General features: G+C 42.0%; 2 protein-coding genes across 3 annotated transcripts in view; one reads left to right on the top strand and one right to left on the bottom strand.

Moving 5' to 3' along the window:
- RCAN3 (RCAN family member 3) overlaps positions 1 to 13,555 on the top strand; it is an 81,413-nt gene extending 67,858 nt beyond the window's left edge. The window contains exon 6 of the mRNA XM_040337170.1: positions 13,357 to 13,555. Coding sequence (XP_040193104.1) covers position 13,357 — 1 coding nt within the window. The 3' untranslated portion in view covers positions 13,358 to 13,555. The remainder of the gene's footprint in view (positions 1 to 13,356) is intronic.
- LOC120926880 (non-compact myelin associated protein) overlaps positions 9,275 to 19,312 on the bottom strand; it is a 97,612-nt gene continuing 87,574 nt past the window's right edge. For both annotated transcript variants that reach the window (XM_040337172.1, XM_040337173.1), the window contains exons 3-4: positions 15,519 to 15,603; positions 9,275 to 9,910 (exon numbers count right to left, since the gene is read on the bottom strand). In XM_040337172.1, coding sequence (XP_040193106.1) covers positions 9,772 to 9,910; positions 15,519 to 15,603 — 224 coding nt within the window. In that variant the 3' untranslated portion in view covers positions 9,275 to 9,771. The remainder of the gene's footprint in view (positions 9,911 to 15,518; positions 15,604 to 19,312) is intronic.

Here is a 19,312-nt window from a genome sequence, read left to right as displayed (position 1 = left end):
CAGAATAATCCTTGCCTGAGAATGATGCAAGTGTGGTACTTTGATCCTTCCTCCTTTATACAGTGCCTTGCAAAAGTATTCACCCTCCTTGGCATTTTTCGTGTTTTGCTGCCTCACAACCTATAATTAACATGGATTGTTTAAAGATTTGCATCATTTAATTTACAAAACATGCCCACAACTTTGAAGATAGTTTTTTTTATTTTTTTATTATTATTATGAAGCAAACAACAAATAGGACAAAATAACAGAAAAAGTCAATGTGCATAACTATTCACCCCCTAAAGTCAATACTTTGTAGAGCCACCTTTTGCAGCTGTCACAGCTCCAAGTCACTTTGGATAAGTCTCTCTGAGCTTGCCACATCTTACCACTGGGATTTTTGCCCATTCCTCCATGCAAAACTAGCATCAAATAGCACACAGAGTGGTACAGGTTTTTCTCAAGAATATCCCTGTATTTAGCACCATCCATCTTTCCTTCACCTCTGACCAGTTTCCCAGTCCCAACTGCTGAAAAACATCTTTGTGTTCTTTGGGGGTGATGTGATGTGTTGGGTTTGCATCAGAAATAGTGTTTTCTTTGATGGCCAAAAAGTTAAATTTTAGTCTCATCAGACCAGAGCACCTTCCTCCATACATTTTGGGAGTCTTCCACATGCCTTTTTGCAAACTCAAAATGTGCCATTTCGTTTTTTGCTGAAAGTAATGGCTTTCTTCTGGCCACTCTGCCATAAAGCCCAACTCTGTGGAGTGTAGGGCTTATTGTCGTCCTATGTACAGATACTCCAGTCTCTGCTGTGGAACTCTGTAGCTCCTCCAGGGTTACCTTAGGTCTCTATGCTGCCTCTCTGATGAATGCCCTCCTTGCCCAGTCCGTGAGTTTTGGTGTGTAGCCATCTCTTGGTTTGCTGTTCTGCCATGTTCTTTCCATTTGGTTATGATAGATTTGATGGTGCTCCTAGGGATCATCAAAGATTTGGATATTTTTTATAACCTAAACTTGACTTGTACTTCTCAACAACATTGTCCCTTACTTGTTTGGAGAGTTCCTTGGTCTTCGTGGCAGTGTTTGGTCAGTGGTGCCTTCTGCTTAGGTGTTGCAGCCTCTGGGGCCTTTCAAAAAGGTGTGTATATGTAATAACAGATCATGTGACACTTAGATTGCACATAGGTGGACATCATTTCACTAATTATGCGACTTCTGAAGGCAATTGGTTGCATCAGAGCTTTTTATGGGCTTCATAACAAAGGGGGTGAATACATACGCACATGCCAATTATCAGCTTTTTATTTCAAGGGTGAATTCAATTTGGTGCAAGTAAGTCTTCTTGGTTAGTACAAAAGCTGCTAGTATGAGTAGCTTTTTATAAACTGATGGGGTACAGGGAGAATGTATGCTGTGTTACCTACCTACTGAAAATACATCAAGACAAGGTAATGCCGTGTCACGGTCAAGGGATCTGATTTATTAAACTGCAAGATTCACATGTTTGCACTTGTAAGAAAAATTGTGCTTGAATAAAGAAAGTTGTTAAAACCTAATACCATCTTTATTGTGCCCCCATCAACCTCTCAGCCTTACCAAATACATACATTTTTAGCAGGTATCTTCTATCCACGGTGGTGGGTGGGTCCTGATCAGCGTGGCATTCTCTCATGAGCCCCAGTCATCTTCATTACACATTGTCAGGATCACAGGCAGTGAGACATTTCTCAATCTTCCACTTCCTGGCGGGCTTTGCACGTGCGGGTTGGGAACACGCCTGAGCTCACCCTTGGGAGGTGTGTCCTTGATGAGCTGGACTCAAAGAAATGGTGTTGAAGATCATTCAGCGTGGGGAAGGTTTAGACCCTTTCAGCTTTTTCTTCTTCTTTTTTTTCTTTCATTTTCTGTGTCTTGGATCTGGAGATTCACCGCTAAATTTGTACCTTTGTCATCTAGATAAAATTGTGAGGGTGAATCCACATTTTTTGAATTGTCACCACACCAAGAGGGGTACAGAGGAATCTTAAAATGGGGACATCCTGGGATAACTGTCTAAGAGGAGAATTTCCATCACTTTGGGAGATATCCACTAAACTCCTGTTGCACTTCTGGCACCAGAAGTAAACTGAATTTTCCCCAATGGTACACAGAGAGCAAAAAATAGACTGGCAGGGTATTTAACTCCCTCAAGTTGAAGCCCATAAAAAGCCTAAACTTGACTTGTACTTCTCAAAAACATTGTCCCTTACTTGTTTGGAGAGTTCCTTGGTCTTCATGGCAGTGTTTGGTCAGTGGTGCCTCCTGCTTAGGTGTTGCAGCCTCTGGGGCCTTTCAAAAAGGTGTGTATATGTAATAACAGATCATGTGACACTTAGATTGTGAATACATAAGCACATGCCAATTATCAGCTTTTTATTTCACGCCTCTGAGGAAATCCTGTCGGATGAAACATGTAAGGCTGACCTGACACATGTACGCTATACTCCATGGAACCTTCTATGTTTTTGATGCCTGTTTACCCGTTTTGTTTGTAAGTACATTACAATATATTGTGTGTTGCTTTCACATACGGGCTTCACTATTGTGTTTCCTCTCTGCATTTTTGGGTTTCCTTTTGCTGATGGACTCAATATATATCTTTGGATCCCTTTTGAGTTTTTGGATGTTTCCTTACCCCTGGTGTGGTTTGTGGATAATTACTTTCCCAGTGGAGGTGCGACTGCCATTGATCCATGCATTATTTAAATCTACATGCCTATAATGATGTCCTTCTGGTAAGCAGTTTGACTGCACAGGGTGTGGTGTGTTTCATTATCTGCACACTGAAATCTCGGTGAAGGTTCTTCATATTCAACACTTTGAAGATTGTTTATACTCATTTGGACACTGTTTCATTTCACTATTAATTTTTATAGTGCTGCACTTTTGAACTTTATTTTTTATTTCTGAAAAATTGTTTTATGTATATACTTTTCTAATTTTACTTCACCAACTTATCCATCACATATAATTCAGATTAAAAAAAAACAATGAACTAAAGGCTGTAATGTAACAAAATAGGTACAAAGGCAAGGGGGGTGAATACTTTTGCAAGGCACTGTATAGCTGAGGAAGAGATCAGTCTGCTTGCAGGATTTTCTGATAGGTAAGAACAGCTTAGTAACAAGCATTGTCAATAACTGTAGGACCCTGGTATTGCCACCTATGTGGTCAGAAACTACCAGATAATCGCAAGTGATGCAGCAATGCTTTTGGCCGGTTTATGGCTGCTTATAGACTAATTAGAAATTACCACGCTGGTTGCAAAAGGCTATTCTAGACTGCCCAATTGCCTATCAAGGTATTTTGACATTTGTATAACTCTACCTCAGAGCCAGCCCACTGCTTCCATGAGGAGTACTAAGGCATGATATTGTGATGTTTTCATCATTGCATAGAATAGCACAGAGACCAATTTGCTTCACATCTCCCAACATTTATGAACAGTCATGTATGTTCAACATGGGCTGAAATATATTTTTGTAAAGTAAAACCCAATAAAAATATATTGCAACGAGAAGCACAGACGCCCAGTTATGAAATAACTGGATCTAGAATAAGGCACGTAATGACAACAGGAACCTTGTATTTATGAAAATCATTACCATGTTGATGAGGGGTGAAAGGGGGAGAAGGCAAAATACGAGCATATTAAAACTTCAGCTTTAAAATTTATTGGAGATCCAACTAGCATTAAGAGAGTAAGATGTTCTTCCCAGCGGGATATGATCTCTGAATTCTGGCTGCAGTGGATTCTATAAGCCCTGGGAATAAGTAAATAGATTGGACTTCCTGAATTTAACATAGTTGGGGTTTTTCCTGGGCTGCAATAGCAGCTCACCATGGTTTTTACATGTTTCCTTGAATTGCTCTTTAAATACTTCCACAGAAGAAAGGTTGTTTTAGGGATATGGCTGATTGCCCTTTGCATAAACGATTTCTGTGGTTTCAAGTTCTTGATCCATAGCAATTATCCAGGCGTCTGAAAGAGATACTCCATCGTAACTGCTGAAAAACATACTTGTCATCTCTAGCTAACTTTAGGTGGCAAAACACGCTAAAGCACACCTGTGATAATTTTCTTTAACTGGGCAATATTATCTAAATAAAAAAAAAATACACATGGGAGCTGGAATCAGATGCCCAGGCTTTGCCCATATAAAATTCCTTGCTTTGGACCCTGTAATTGGTGCTTTGCCAGGCCATCCAGTTATTTTTTAACTTGTATTAAAGAAGCATTGAGGCTTCCACTTCTGACCTTCCCATCTGAAAATAGAGCCCAAGCTATCACGATTATCCAGAGGCTTCAGAACTTTCCCAGTCACTGACCCGAAAGTATGCAAACACAGCTCTGACTTTCACGTTATGCATGCCTGTTTCAGTCAGTAACTGACAAATTATTGAGCCTTGGTTCACACTGACTGCAGAAATGAAATTGTGGGAGTTCAGCTGAATTTGCAAGATTTTATTCCCACATGTCAGTAGCGATTTCAGAGACATCTGTGCGGGTTTGGCGCACCCCAAAATCACCAGAAGTAGTACAGAAACTACTGTTGGGAATATTATTTGGATGCTGCCATTGCCGCCGATTTGGCATGCGATTTGACATGTCAAATTGCATCAATGTGAACCAGGGCTGAAGCCAACAAAACAATTTAGTATTTTCAGGTCAACAATGGCAGATTGCATATTCCACTAAATTTTGTTTTCCCACACTGAACATGGGCTGTTCTGTTAACATCTAGAACATGACTTGTACTGAGCACTTTGTTAGGCATGTAAAGTGAATTTCGAGCAAAACATTGTTTTTCTTGTTTTTGATAGGGTTGTGACAATGTCTTGTCATGTTTTTCCTGCCATTGTTCTGCCTCTCCAAACTAAGTACTGTAAGTGTAATCCCTATAGCTGGACCAGTTCTGGCAAGATAGCTGTAAATTATGGTCTCAGTAGAATTAGCAGACATTGGGGTTGATTTACTAAAACAGGAGAGTGCAAAATCTGGTGCAGCTCTGCATAGAAACCAATTAGCTCCCAGATTGTAGCCCCCGTTTCACATCGGGGTAATTTGACATGTCAAATCACATGCCAAATAGCAGCCAATTGCTGGCAACTGCACCATCCGAATCGGTGCAATGCCAACTGTTTCCTAAAAGTAGTTCCTGCACTACTTTTGGCGACTTTGGGGGTGATTTCAATAGACATCTGTGCATGAACCCGCACAGATGTGTTTTCAAATCGCCCTCAAACTCACTCACAATGAAATGCGGGTTTTAAATCGTGCGGGTTCAGCTGAACTCGCACAATTTCAAACTCGCCTCCAATGTAAAAGTGGGCTTATTGTCAAAGCTTAATTGAACAAGCTAAAGTTAGAAGCTGATTAGCTACCATGCACAGCTGCACCAGATTCTGCATTCTCCAGGTTTTAGTAAATCAAACCTACTGATTCAATCCAAATGACATCTTGCAGATCCTAAAAAGCTTTTTAATTCAAAATATTTTGCAGATCATAACAGATGAACATCAGATAGGTAAAAAAATCATAGTGGGGGAGATTTACAAAAACTGGAACACACAGAATGTGGTACAGCTGTGCATGGTAGCGAATCAACTATCTTTAGCTTGTTCCATTAAGCTTTGACAATAAAGCCTCAAAGCTGATTGGTTTATATGCAGACCTGCAGCAGATTTTGCACTCTCCAGTTTAAGAAACCCCCCCCCCCCCCCAGTGTGTCTAGCACTAGCAAAATACAGTACATGTGATAAATTGAGGCTAAAGCATAAAGAATAAGGGTGGGACTAACTACATAGAGCATCCCCTAGTTACAGAGTGAGGAAGGGACAACATTATTTATAGACAAACAAACAATACACTTCCTGACTAGTAAAACTTTAACAGAAGGGAAATATATATACTTATGAGCCCTGAAAGGCAATCTAATCCCGGCAATGGAGATTCAATCCCTTCTCCACTCTATCCAAACCTAAGACTTTTTTTGGTTGTACAGTAATACCTCTGATTTTGAGTAAGGCCGTTAACGAGCGTTTTGCAATACGAGCTATTATTTTAAAAAAAAATCCTGACTCGGTTTGCGAGTGTTGTCTCGCGAAATGAGGATTCAAGCCTCTATGGTGTGCAGTACCGCATTTGGCCAGAGGTGCAGGGGCGTTGTGATGCTCTGAGCCGTTCGGAGCCACTCAGATGCACTCAGAAACACAGTGCATCCGAGGAGCTCTGAGCGGTGTCCGAGGATTTAAGAGTCTCTCCGGTGCCCCCCCCCCACCTCTGGCCACATGCTGTACTGCATATAATCTAAGTCAGTGTGAAACAAATTATCTTAATTTCCATTGACTTCTATGGGGAAACTCGCTTTGATATGCGAGTGCTTTGGATTACAAGCATTCTCATGGAATGGATTTTGCTTGTAATCCAAGGTTCCACTGTACATACAATTTATTAGATAAGCCCTACTATATTGAAGAGTAACCTCATCCGTAGAGGCTGACCCTTTTCTAAAGAGAGTCTTTATGGGTGAGGGAAGCAAACCTAATCCTTGGTTATAATAAATATTTTGTTATAATTACTTTTGTTGTAATATTCAATAAAATAAGAAGGCATTAAACCCAACAATATTTCCTCCCCTACCACACTTTTTTTCTTCTCATTCTATCCTGCTCCCTATGCACTTTTGTCTTGTGCTCTATTACATATATTTTTTAATAATATTACATTACTTACCTATATCATAGTAGAACACTGTCTTTTAACCGCTAAAACGTTTGCAAAGTTTTTAATTACCAACATAAAGGTTACATTCTTGAGATAGTCAAGTGCAATATCAAACAATCTAAATTTTGAGTTTTATGCAAGGTTTTGAGAAATCCTTTAAGCTCTTTTCTCGGCCCGGAAGCTTTTGAGGACAATTGCTCAAGCACTGAATGAGTTAAGCATTCGGGCAACAAAGCTGTTTTCTAAACTGGAACTGCTGGCTCCAGTCGCCCTTGTTCTAAAAATACATACGGATGGTTTCCAGATGAATGTATAGCACGTGCAGAGCATAACGTTATAGGGCGGTAAGTATAGAAACCGTCTTTGTGTCACCTATCAGTCTTCATTCTGCTTCATCACATACACGCACAGAGCAACCAACACCGTGTGGATAGAGTTTAAAGCTTACAGCCTTTTATTTTCTGGTTGTGAATACATTGTTTATTACACAGCATCACATCTTTGATCGGATGGGAACAGCCACTATAGCAATAGTATCATGCTACAGTATTAACAGAGGCCTGCTTCTACTCATTCCATAATTATTGATGCAGCATTCCAACAAAAAAAAAAAAAACTCTTCAGTATTGCTAACAACATCTATACAAAATAAAGTAGTTCTAATCTTCACTGTAGTAGCTGCTTAGAAGCAGTAGCTAGCTAAGGGTCCTGGGAAATTAAGTACTTCAGCTGTGGGAGTGTCAAAGGCTTAACCCATCCTAAACGTATCAACCCATGTAAACATATCAGAACAGTGATAAGAATCTGGTTTATTAACTTAGTGAAATGTATAGAAACTGTAAATTAAAATGTTAACTGCCTCATTCATGTTTGTTCCATAAAAAGCCTGTTTGTAGGACTTGCTCATAACAGAACACTGTCTCCGGTAGCCATTAAAGGAGAGATTTGAAAGATCACTGCTCCAGGTAAGTAATATAATCCACCAAAAATGAAGAGCTGGGTGCTAGCTCTGGCTCGTAACCATGAACATGTAGACCAAATGAGAAAAATTAGCTGCACACCAACGTCCCTTATTGAAAAACTGCCACCAGGACTAAAACAACGGACCAAGGGGTGATGACATTTCACACATACATCGGTGCTTCTTCAAAACCCAGTTTTGAAGAAGCACGATGTATGTGTGAAACAACGTCACCCCTTGGTCTGTTGTTTTAGTCCTGGTAGCAGTTTTTCAATAAACCTGCTGGAGTGACGTTGATGTGCAGCTAATTTTTCTCACTTGGCCATTAAAGGAAACCAGTATCGAAGGGGCCATTGTTGACTTTTAACTGAAAAATTAATCTGGCTTCAATACATTTAGGAACGCTGCCCTCGAACAAGCATTCAGACTAGAAAAGTCAGGGTGGCGTCACAACTCCTACTCTGTATACAGAGACTCTAAAGCCCTGTACACACGATCGGTTTGTCTGATAAAAACAGACCGATGGACTGTTTTCATCAGACAAACCGATCGTGTGTGGGCCCCATCAGTTTGTTTTCCATAGGTGAAAAAAAAATAGAACAGGTTTTAAATTTTTCCTATGGATAAAAAAACGATAGAAAAAAACGTTTGTCTGTGTGGAAGTCCATCGGTCAAAAATCCACGCATGCTCAGAATCAAGTCGACGCATGCTCGGAAGCATTGAACTTAATTTCTCTCAGCACGTCGTAGTGTTTTACATCACCGCGTTTTGGCACGGTTGGATTTTTGACTGATGGTGTGTAGGCAAGACTGATGAAAGTCGGCTTCATCGGATATCTGACGAAAAAAATCCATCGGATTAGATTCCATCAGATGTCCGATCGTGTGTACTGAAGCCATGGGATTAAAAAAGATATCCAGTTCTCTTGTATTTTCAAATGCAGAGATCACAATGGCAATGTATTTTATAATGCAGGTTTCCTTTAGGGCCCATTTACACTATTCCCTTGTAGTAACACATATGTTGTGTACAGCAAGGCATGCTACATGGCTGGCTGCGCCATTAATTTTGAATGGCGTCTCTAAGGCAACACCCCTGTGCAGCAACATGCTGCTGTGCATCATAGTGCATTACATTACCAAAAAGGACACATGCCTGATTTTTGGAACTTTAGCGTGCATTGGCAGCTCATTTATTTCAATGAGACAAGTTAACTGAACACCCGTAAACTCAACAGAGAAATGTAAATGGGCACTTAAACTATGGGAGGCAAGCAAATTAAGACATTTGCAGCCTTTTTCCCAAAAGGCAATACACGGTCCATGATCCAATGTTAACCATTAAGGACTAAACATACATTTAAATTTGATTAACTGATATGGGTTTTTGCATTGCATTGATCTGTGCACTGCCAGGCCCCATTCAGCTCCTATGGCATGACTGCATCATACTGAAAAATGGCTCCAGCCCAGTATTCTCAATCTCTGTCTAGTTCTGATGCATACAGCCTTGGACAACCCAGGTATAAGTACAATCTCCCATTTACAGAATGACAGACAAAAAAAAAAAAGAAAGTTCCAACATTCTATACATAGCATCTTTTCTATATATAAATATAAATACACGCACATATATATAAAATCCATGATGAGGTTAGTGATCAGTCCAGTGAGTAAATGCAGCAACAACCACAGTGAGTCAGAGGCATGCTGACCTTCAGAAAATGGATACATTCTCATAGGCTTGCATAGACTTGGGATAGAGGAAATGAAAGGATGCCTTTTGTAATGTCCAGGTGATGTCCATGGAGAAGCATTGCTAGAATTCTACACAATGGTTGCTTGCTCATGCGGGGTAACTGTTCACTGCTCTTCTTCCAGGAAGGCTTTCTAAACACAGGGATTAATAGTCTCTATAATAAGCAAGTTTTCTCACATTTCAGAACAACACATTCACGTGTTCGGGTCATGTCCTAAAAACTAACGTTAATCACCAACCAAAGAATGACTTCATATTTCCAAAGCCGGGGGGTGGGGGGTGGGGGCTCATTTACGATCATCTGTTTTCAAGGTGGATGTCTGGTGGGACTGATGTTAAGGATGTAGGTTGGCTGATGGAACTGCCAACCCGCGTGCTTGGTGTGTTCGTAGTTTTGGTGCTTTTCATCCCCAATTCCCTCTCTGTTCTTGAACGCCTGTTACATTATAATTGGAGTAAAAAAATATGCATCAGAATATATAGAAGATAGTACATATGGTGTTTTCACACTTTACATTGAAACAAATACATTTTATTAAAGTGGAGGTTCACCCAAAAAGTTAATTTTTAACATTAGATTGAGGCTCATTTTGTGAAGGGTTTTTTTTTTATATCGAAGCAGTACTTACCGTTTTAGAGATAGATCTTCTCCGCCGCTTCCGGGTATGGGCTGTGGGACTGGGCGTTCCTATTGATTGACAGGCTTCCGACGGTCGCATACATCGCGTCACGATTTTCCGAAAGTAGCCGAACGTCGGTGCGCAGGTGCCGTATAGAGCCGCACCGACGTTCAGCTTCTTTCGGCTACTCGTGACGCAATGTATGCCACTGTCGGAAGCCTGTCAATCAAATAGGAACGCCTAGTCCCGAAGACCATACCCGGAAGCGGCGGAGAAGATCTATCTCTAAAACGGTAAGTACTGCTTCGATATAAAAAAAAACACCCGATACTTCTTGACAAAATGAGCATCAATCTAATGTTAAAAAAAAAATATTCGGGTGAACTCCCGCTTTAACCAATATGGAACATTAAAAACTGCACTACAGTTTACGAATCTTTATTTAATTTTTTCTTTACCTTTCTTTTTTTATGTATCTTATAAAAAGACATACCAGAAATAAACAATTTAAGGGCCTATACACATACATGTGTTTCCATCCAGAGCCATACACTTTTGGCTACAGTAAATGAAGTGTATACCTAAAGTATAGCCTACTTAGTTCAATAATGCAGGTGCCAGTACTCATTGATACTTTGCTAAGGGCCCTTTGCGCTTAAAAATGCAGTATGCATTTTGGATGCATTTTCTGGATTCCTGACTTCACATCATCTGTGAAACTTGGACATGTATATAAAAAAATCATTAAGTCCCGAATATATTCCAAGTGATGGTGACACTCTGTCCACCCAGGAGTGAAAATCACAATTTGAAAATCCTCATTCAATGTTTGGTGAATCTCACGGTGCAAAGAGGATAAATTCCACCACCAATAAGTTGCAGATGCACGCTCAACTTCCAGTATGGACCTTAAAAAAAGTCACGTGCCTTTTCCCCTTTAAGGCCTGGTTCAAACTTATGCATTTTTTTAGTGCGTATTCAGTTTTGGAGAAGAACACTACAGTCCATTAACATGGTTTCCTATGGATCACGTTCACAAGGAAAGGGTCAGGGACTTTTTTTGTGATTTTTGGTTCCACAGACTTCAATGGATCAAAAACGTGTATTGAAAAAGGCAGAATGCACCTGGAGTACTGCAACCTGCATATGTGTGAACCAGGCCTAAAAGCTGGGATCTGCTATACATAGTGAACTGTGGTTCCAATTAGGCGCCAAGGTGGCGGGGTGGGGATTATTATCATGTGATTGGCTGTCACGACTTCCCGTTAGCCGCCAGTAACTGTGACGGGAGCGCTCAAGGTGTGTGCTCCTGGCACAGCTGTGTCTGCTAATTGGTATACAAATTACAGCCGCTCAGTGCCAAGGCCCACCCGCCAAGAGGCTGCATATTTGCATACTATTGGCACCTAGGGGTAAAAACAGGCATATCAGTGTGCAGAAAGGGTTTGACTCCCGTGGCTCACCCCTTCTTGCTGTTGATGGCTGACAGTTCAGGTGCTCAGATGGATCGAAGCTGTGGCTGGGGAACCTCTCTACTCTGTTCTGTCGTATTGCCTCTAAGGTGCTCTGCCCTACGTTTTACAATGATAGTTCAAATTCATCAAAGGAGACTTTCACAGGTAGTACTAATGGAATTTTGTTCACTCCTGGGTGGAGAGAAGGTCACCATCAACATTGGAATATATATTTTTTATATATTTGATATATAATCCTTTGATGTAGCGTGGCATTGTTTTGCACTAGATATATTATGTGGAGGTTCGACACTTTGATTCTAGTTTATAATACTGTTTCACGTTTTGAGGGGTGAGCACAAAAAGGTTTTTGGATTTATTAAGGGGGGTTAGAGTGCCGCCGGATATAACTCGGAGTGGGGATCTCCTGCTTACCCGGCTGTTAGACGAAGTCCCGCCTCCTATGATAGACAGCACACTGGTGACAGTGATCATTGCAGGCAGGACTTTATCTGAGGACAGAGATTTCTACTCTGTATAATCCATCTGCTCTCCTCTAATCCCTATGCAGTGGTCAGGCTGCATTGATGACCGCAGGTAAGGCTGAGTTGTGGGCACTGAACAGACTGCATTTATAAGCACTGAACAGGCTGAGCTGATAAGCAATGAAAGGGCTGCATTGATGGGCACTGAACAGGCTGAGCTGATGGGCAGTGAAGAGGCTGCAATTATGGGCACTGGTCAGGCTGAGCTGATGGGCACTGAATAGGCTTCTTTAATGGGCACTGAACAAGCTGAATTGATGGGCACTTATCAGGCTGCATTGATGGGTACTGATCAGGCTGTATTGATGGACACTGGTGAGGCTGCATTGATGGGCACTGGTGAAGCTGTGCTGATGGGCACTGGTGAGGCAGCATTCATGAGCCCTGATCAGACTGCATTTATGGGCACTAATCAGGCTGCAATGATGGACACTGGTAAAACTGCTTTGATAAACACTGGTAAAGCTGAGCTGATGGGCACTGGTGAGGCTGCATTGATAAGCACAGGTGAGGCTGCTTTGGATGGGCACTGGTGGGGCTGCATTGATGGACACTGGTGAGGCTGCATTGATGAGCACTGATCAGGCTGTATTGATGGTCACTAGTGAGGCAGCATTGATTGGCACTGGTGAGGCTGTATGAATGGGCACCGATGAGGCTGCACTGAAGGTCACTGATGAGGCTGCGCTGATGAGCACTGGTGAGTATAATACACTCTTCAATTGTGCTTTAAAATGCATGGTTTTCCCTTTTATAAACAAGAAAATAATGACAGTATGTGGGTGGGCTGGTGTGCTATGGGGTTGTTTTTTTTTACACAGTTCGGCCCTGGCCATTACCCTCTGCAGCCGCATCAATGCTGCTAAGTAAATGTACGGAACGCCATATGAATACAGCGCTGCTATTAACTACAGCCCCAACCTGAAGTCTCCCTCAGCACTCCCCAGTGCCCCGCTCACTGTCCTCCAGTACTGATTGTAGAAAGACTAGAGGCAAAGGGGAGCTTCCGGCTGCTAATGATCCCACTGGAAGGCTGCCTGCAGGAGTTCATTCTGTGGGATGTGTGGAGGGAGGTGAGTTGGCTTTGCAAAATGTTGAGACTTGTGTGCAGGGGCTTGAGATGGAGGGTGGGATGTATATATCATGCAATCATTCCATAACCACCTACACTGCATATAGAATTTGATGAAAATATAATATGCTTATAAAATAGTGATCTCAGGGATCACCGTACTGACAATGCCTTTTTTTTTTCTCTGTAAGGATTGGAGCCATCTTTGTTAAAGCACCATACGGGATCAGAAAATACTTGGACTGATATGCTATATACTGATCAACCATAACTTTATGGCCACATTCCTAATATTGAGTAGGTCCTCCTTTTGCCACCAAAACAGCCCTGACCTGTCGAAGTACGGCTGCCACCAGACCTCTTTTGCCTCGTACACACAACCATTTATCTGGGCAGGAAAAAAAACGTTGTTTTTCCCAACGTGATTCCTCTCCGGCCTGACTTGCATACACACGTTCATGAAAAAAAACATCCGACCAAAGCGCGGTGACGTACAACACGTACGACGGGACTATAAAGGTGAAGTTCCTTTCAAATGGCGCCACCCTTTGGGCTGCTTTTGCTGATCTTCGTGTTAGTAAAAGTTTGGTGAGAGACAATTTGTGCTTTTCAGTCCGTTACAGCGTGCCATCTCCATTACGAATGCTAGTTTTACCAGAATGAGCACTCCCGTCTCATACTTGATTCTGAGCATGCACGTTTTTTTCCCCCTCGGAATAGCATACATAAACGACCATTTTTCGTGACGAGAAAAAGACTAACGGGAAACACGACGAGAAAAAAGAGAGCTGGTTTCAATTTTTTTGCGGGCATTTTTACGTTGAGAAAACTGCTAGGGAGCATACACACGACCGGTTTTCACGACCAAGATAAAAAATGGCAGTTTTCTCATCGTGAAAACCGGTCGTGTGTACAAGGCATGAAAGTAAGTTGCGATATCTGGCATCAAGCTGTCAGCTGACCATAAGTCCTGTAAGTTGCAAGGTGGGGTCCCCATGGATCAAATTTGTTTTTCTAACACATCCCACAGATACTCAATTGGATTGAGATCTGGAGAATTTGGAGGCCAGGTCAATCCCTCTAACTCGTTATGCTCCTTAAACCATTTTCTCAGTGTGGCATTATTCTACTTAAAGAGCCCACTGCCATTGGGGAATACAATTTCCATGAAAGGTATACTTGGTCACTAACAATGTTTAGGTAGGTGGTATATGTCAAGTAACATCCACATGAATGGCAGAACCCAAGGTTTCCCAGCAGAACAACGCCCAAAGCATCACACTGCCTCTGCTGGCTTGCCTTCTTCCCATGCTTCATCCTGGTGCCATCTTCTTCAGGTAATTGACACACACCTGACCATTCATATATTGTAAAAGAAAACATGAATCATCAGATCATGCCACCTTCTTCCATTGCTCTGTGGCTCATTGTGGGTACATCAACTGGTCTTCAGCTATGCAGCCCTATATGCAACAAATTGTGACGCCTGTTTTTTCTGCTTTCAACACTTTAGCTTCATGGACAACATGCTTACTTGCTGCCTAATATATCTCATCGACTTTCATATGCCATTGTAACAAGGTAATCAATGGTACTCACTTAACCTGCCCGTGGATATAAAGTTATGGGTGATCAGTGTAAAGTTACAATGTTGCAGTCTAATCGCTGGGAGGAGACTATGGGAATGTTTCCCCCTGCCTGCAGCTGATAACACCATATTAGTATAGGAAAAGCCCCTAAAAAGAGCCCAAGGAGTTCTATTTTTCTAAATAGCATGCTGTTGCTGTACTGTATATTATGACATGTCAGTAATGAATTAATGCAAACTTGGAAAGTTACTTAGACCCCTTTCACACTGAGGAGTTTTTCAGGCAGGACAGCGCTAAAAATAGCGCTGTTATACCGCCTGAAAAACTCCTGCACTGCATACTCATACTCACACTGAGGCGATGCGCTGGCGGGAGAGAAAAACATCTCCTACCAGCAGCATCTTTGGAGGGGTGAGAGGAGCGGCGTGTATACCGCTCCTTCCCATTTAAAACAATGGGAAACCGCGGCAATACCGCCCGCAATGTGCCTCTGCAGAGGCGCATTATGGGCGGTATTAACCCTTTATCGCCCGCTAGCGGGGGTTAATACTGCACCGCTAGCGGGCAAATCCGACGGTATAGCGCCGCTATTTTTAGCGGCGCTATCCCGCCCCAGTGTGAAAGGGGCCTAAGTGGTCCACTTTAAGATGCACACAAAAAGGCAGCCTGCAGCTCTTAATGAGATTTCACAGCTGTAATTTTCTCTTATATAATTAATACTATTAAAACCTGTGGATTAGATTGTATGTCTGTGAAATAATTACCTGTTATACATCTTGAGGGTAACAAGCACCAATGAAAATATAATAATTACACCAACCACAATAGCAGCAACTATCGCCCCCGCACCTAAAAGAGACATGGAAACAAACCAAGTAAGCACATTACATCCTTATTAAACAAGAACTAAAAAAAGAAAACACGCTGAGGCTCTATTGGCTGGAAAAAAATATAGCAGCTAGCACAATACCACAATACATAGCATAATAAGCATCACAAAACAATAGTGCAGTGCTAAGATAAATGAAATAGCATGTGCAATACAATAGTGCAATGCAAATACACTTACCGGCCACTTTATTAGGTACACCTTGCTAGTATCGGGTTGGACCCCCTTTTCCCTTCAGAACTGCTTTAATTCCAATGCCGCGTACACACGGCCGTTTTTAATGGTCTAGAAAAAACAACGTTTTTTTCAACCCGATTCTTGTTAAACCGGCCTTGCCTACACACGATCGTGAACAAAAAAATGCTCTAGCAAAGCGCTGTGACGTACAACACGTACGACGGCACTATAAAGGGGAAGTTCTGTTCGGATGGCGCCACCCTTGGGGCTGCTTTTGCTGATTTCGTGTTAGTAAAAGTTTGGTGACAGACGATTCGCGCTTTTCTGTCTGTTACAGCGTGATGAATGTGCTATCTCCATTATGAACGCTACTTTTACCAGAACGAGCGCTCCCGTCTCATAACTTGCTTCTGAGCATGCGCGTTTTTTTTCACCTCGTTAAAGCCTACACACGACCATTTTTTATGACGTTAAAAACGACAACGTTAAAGACGACGTGAAAAATTAAAGCATGTTCTAAATTTTTAATGCCCATTTTTTACGTTGTGAAAAATGCTCTGGAGCCCACACATGATCGTTTTTAATGACATTAAAAAAAAACTTCATTTTTTACAACCCGAAATATGGTCATGTGTACGCAGCATTAGTGGCATAAGCGTGCGCACAGGGTGTGTCAGGTGTGCCCAGGCACACCCTAATCACCCTGAGCAGCACAGATTCCCCCTACTGCCCTGGCTCCCATCTTTCCCCCCGCAGTGCTGAGAGCTACCCTCCTCTCCTATCGGCTGTTGCTGCTGGTATGTTTTAGGAGTGGGGAAGGGGCCAGTAAATATGTAATTTACCAGCCCCTTCCCTTTCTGAATGAACATAGCGAGTCATCGGTAGTGTGCGTTTGGGGTGCACACCCTAATGCAATAGGCTGCACACACCTATGATTAGTGGCATAAATTCAATAAGGTGTTGGAAACATTCCTCAGAGATTTTGGTCCACATTGACATTATAGCATCAAACAGTTGCTGCAGCTTTGTCGGCTGCACATCCATGACGCATACCAAAGGTGTTCTATTGGAGTACAGTGATCTCATTGTCATGTTCTAGAAGCCAGAGGTGAGATGATTTAAGCTTTGTGACACAGTGCATTATCCTGCTGGAAGGAGCCATCAGAAGATGGGTACACTGGAGTCATAAAGGGATGGACATGGTCAGCAACAATTCTCAGAGCGCATGCTTGTCGTACGCGATGACATCACCGCGTTCTTGCCTTTCAAAATAACCGGGGTTCTTTTGAAAGGAGTGTCTGTGCACTCAGGCAGCAAGAGATTTTTGCCAAGAATCTCGTCAGGAAAAACTACCTTTTTTTTCCTGACGAGATTTTGGCCCGTGTGTGTACGAGGCCTCATCCCCAGTTGGAGAGTCTCTGAATCAACTAACTAGAGTTTTTTTTATCTATAAATGGTAATTTCCATTTATATTTTTGCATTTAGGATTGCATCCAGCTTTTTTTTTTAGACAATTTACTGAACTTGCCAGAACTAAATCTTGAGGAAGTCTATTCCACATTTTCACAGCTTTTACTGTGGAGAAGTCTTTCCATATGTGGAGGTGAAACCTCTTTTCCCTCAGTCATAAAGAGTGTGTGTGTGTGTATATATATATATATATATATATATATATATATACCATATTTATCGGCGTATACTGCGCACTATTTTGCCCTGAAAATCAGGACAAAGTCGTGGGTGCGCGATATACGCCGATACCCGCTTTCCCGCGCCCAGTTTGAATACTGCGCCGACAAATACCGAGCGCAGTACACTCGTGTATAGTCGGGCAGTCTCGGCTACACTCGCGCTCACGTCCTGTACGTCCAGGACGTCAGCGCGAGCATTGCCGACTATACGCGAGTGTACTGCGCTCAGTATATGCCGGTGCAGTATTCAAACTCGGCGCGGGAAACGAGCGAGGAGGACGCCGGACCCGACGAAGAGGACACCCGAAGCCGCAGACTGACGCCGGACCCGACGAGGCCGCCGTGCAAGACACCAAACTGTAAGTACAAAAATCTTTTTTTCACAGGAATTTCTGGGCAAATTTAGGGGTGCGCGCTATACGCGGGAGCGCGCTATACCCCAATAAATACGCTGTGTATATATATATATATATACTGTAAATATATATATACACAGTAAAATTATTCACACAGGCACTCAGAACCATATAATGTAAAGAACCCTATGTTTACTTATTCTGTCCTACCACTGAGCTGAGCGCAGGCAGTCCATATTAGTGAATGGACATGCAAAAAAAAACCCTATATAAAGCATGATCTCCTGTACGCACTCGGACAGACGGTTCCCCCCTCTCCTGTGGTTCCTGGGCTCTCCCATTCCTACCGCAACCGCCAGCTTCAGGATGGAGAATGGTGTGAGAGTGAGGCATATCCATTCTTCGATCTCACATGTAAACAAAGAAACCAGAGGCGACGATAATTTTGTCACTTCCAATTTCAGATCCACCAATTCCTGGCCCGTACACATCTAACCATGCAGATCTGTGTTCAGGTAGATGTGAAGGGCAGGGGAGACACTGGAGTCTAATAGACCCCTAATGTCTCCAAAAGGAGTACTTGTCACCTGCCCATTGCTATCACGTTGGTGTTTATTAATTCCTTGTGATAGCAACCAAGTAAATATAAATAAAGGGAAAAAGTTTTACAAAATAAAATTATTTTAAAAAAAATCCTTGTACACATGTAAACCACGGTCACGCCACGTGTGTGACATATCACCGTGAACCTCAGCGTGAGAGCAATAATTCTAGCTCAAGAGCTCCTGGTCAACTATTAAACTGATGAGCTGGAAAGGCTTTTAATGAGTTACCTATGGAGATTTTTGGGTACCATAATCTTTTTATCACGGGCACGCGCAATTTTGAAACTTGGCATGTTTGGTATCTATTTACCAAATCTTTTATATTTTACCAAAAAAGGGTATTATATTGTGTGTGTTTGCACTAAAATCTATTTTATTATATTTTTTCCTAAAAATATGCATTTAACAGTTGCGCAAATATCATGCGACATAAAAATTTGCAACTATCATCTTAATATCACTTTAAAGCAGACCTTCAGTATTTCTGTCATCTTTCGATCTATTAAATCTCCTGCTCTTGTTGTTTTAAATTTGGATAGTAAAACATTTTTTTTCTGTCAGTAAATATACAGGGGCAGATCCACAAAGAAAGTACGCCGGCGTATCTAGTGATACGCCCGCGTACTTTCAAATTTCCCGCGTCGTATCTTTGTTTTGAATCCTCAAAACAAGATACGACGGCATCTGGGTTAGATCCGACAGGAGTACGTCTTCGTACGCCTTTGGATCTTAGATGCAATTCTTCGGCGTCCGCTGGGTGGCGTTCCCGTCGTAATCCGCGTTGAGTATGCAAATTAGCTATTTCCGACGATCCACGAATATACGAGCGGCCGTTGCATT

Source organism: Rana temporaria, chromosome 2 (assembly GCF_905171775.1).
Source record: "Rana temporaria chromosome 2, aRanTem1.1, whole genome shotgun sequence".
NCBI lineage: Eukaryota > Metazoa > Chordata > Amphibia > Anura > Ranidae > Rana > Rana temporaria.
The sequence above is the reverse complement of the archived record's forward strand: the minus strand, read 5'-3'. Positions and strand labels throughout refer to the sequence as shown.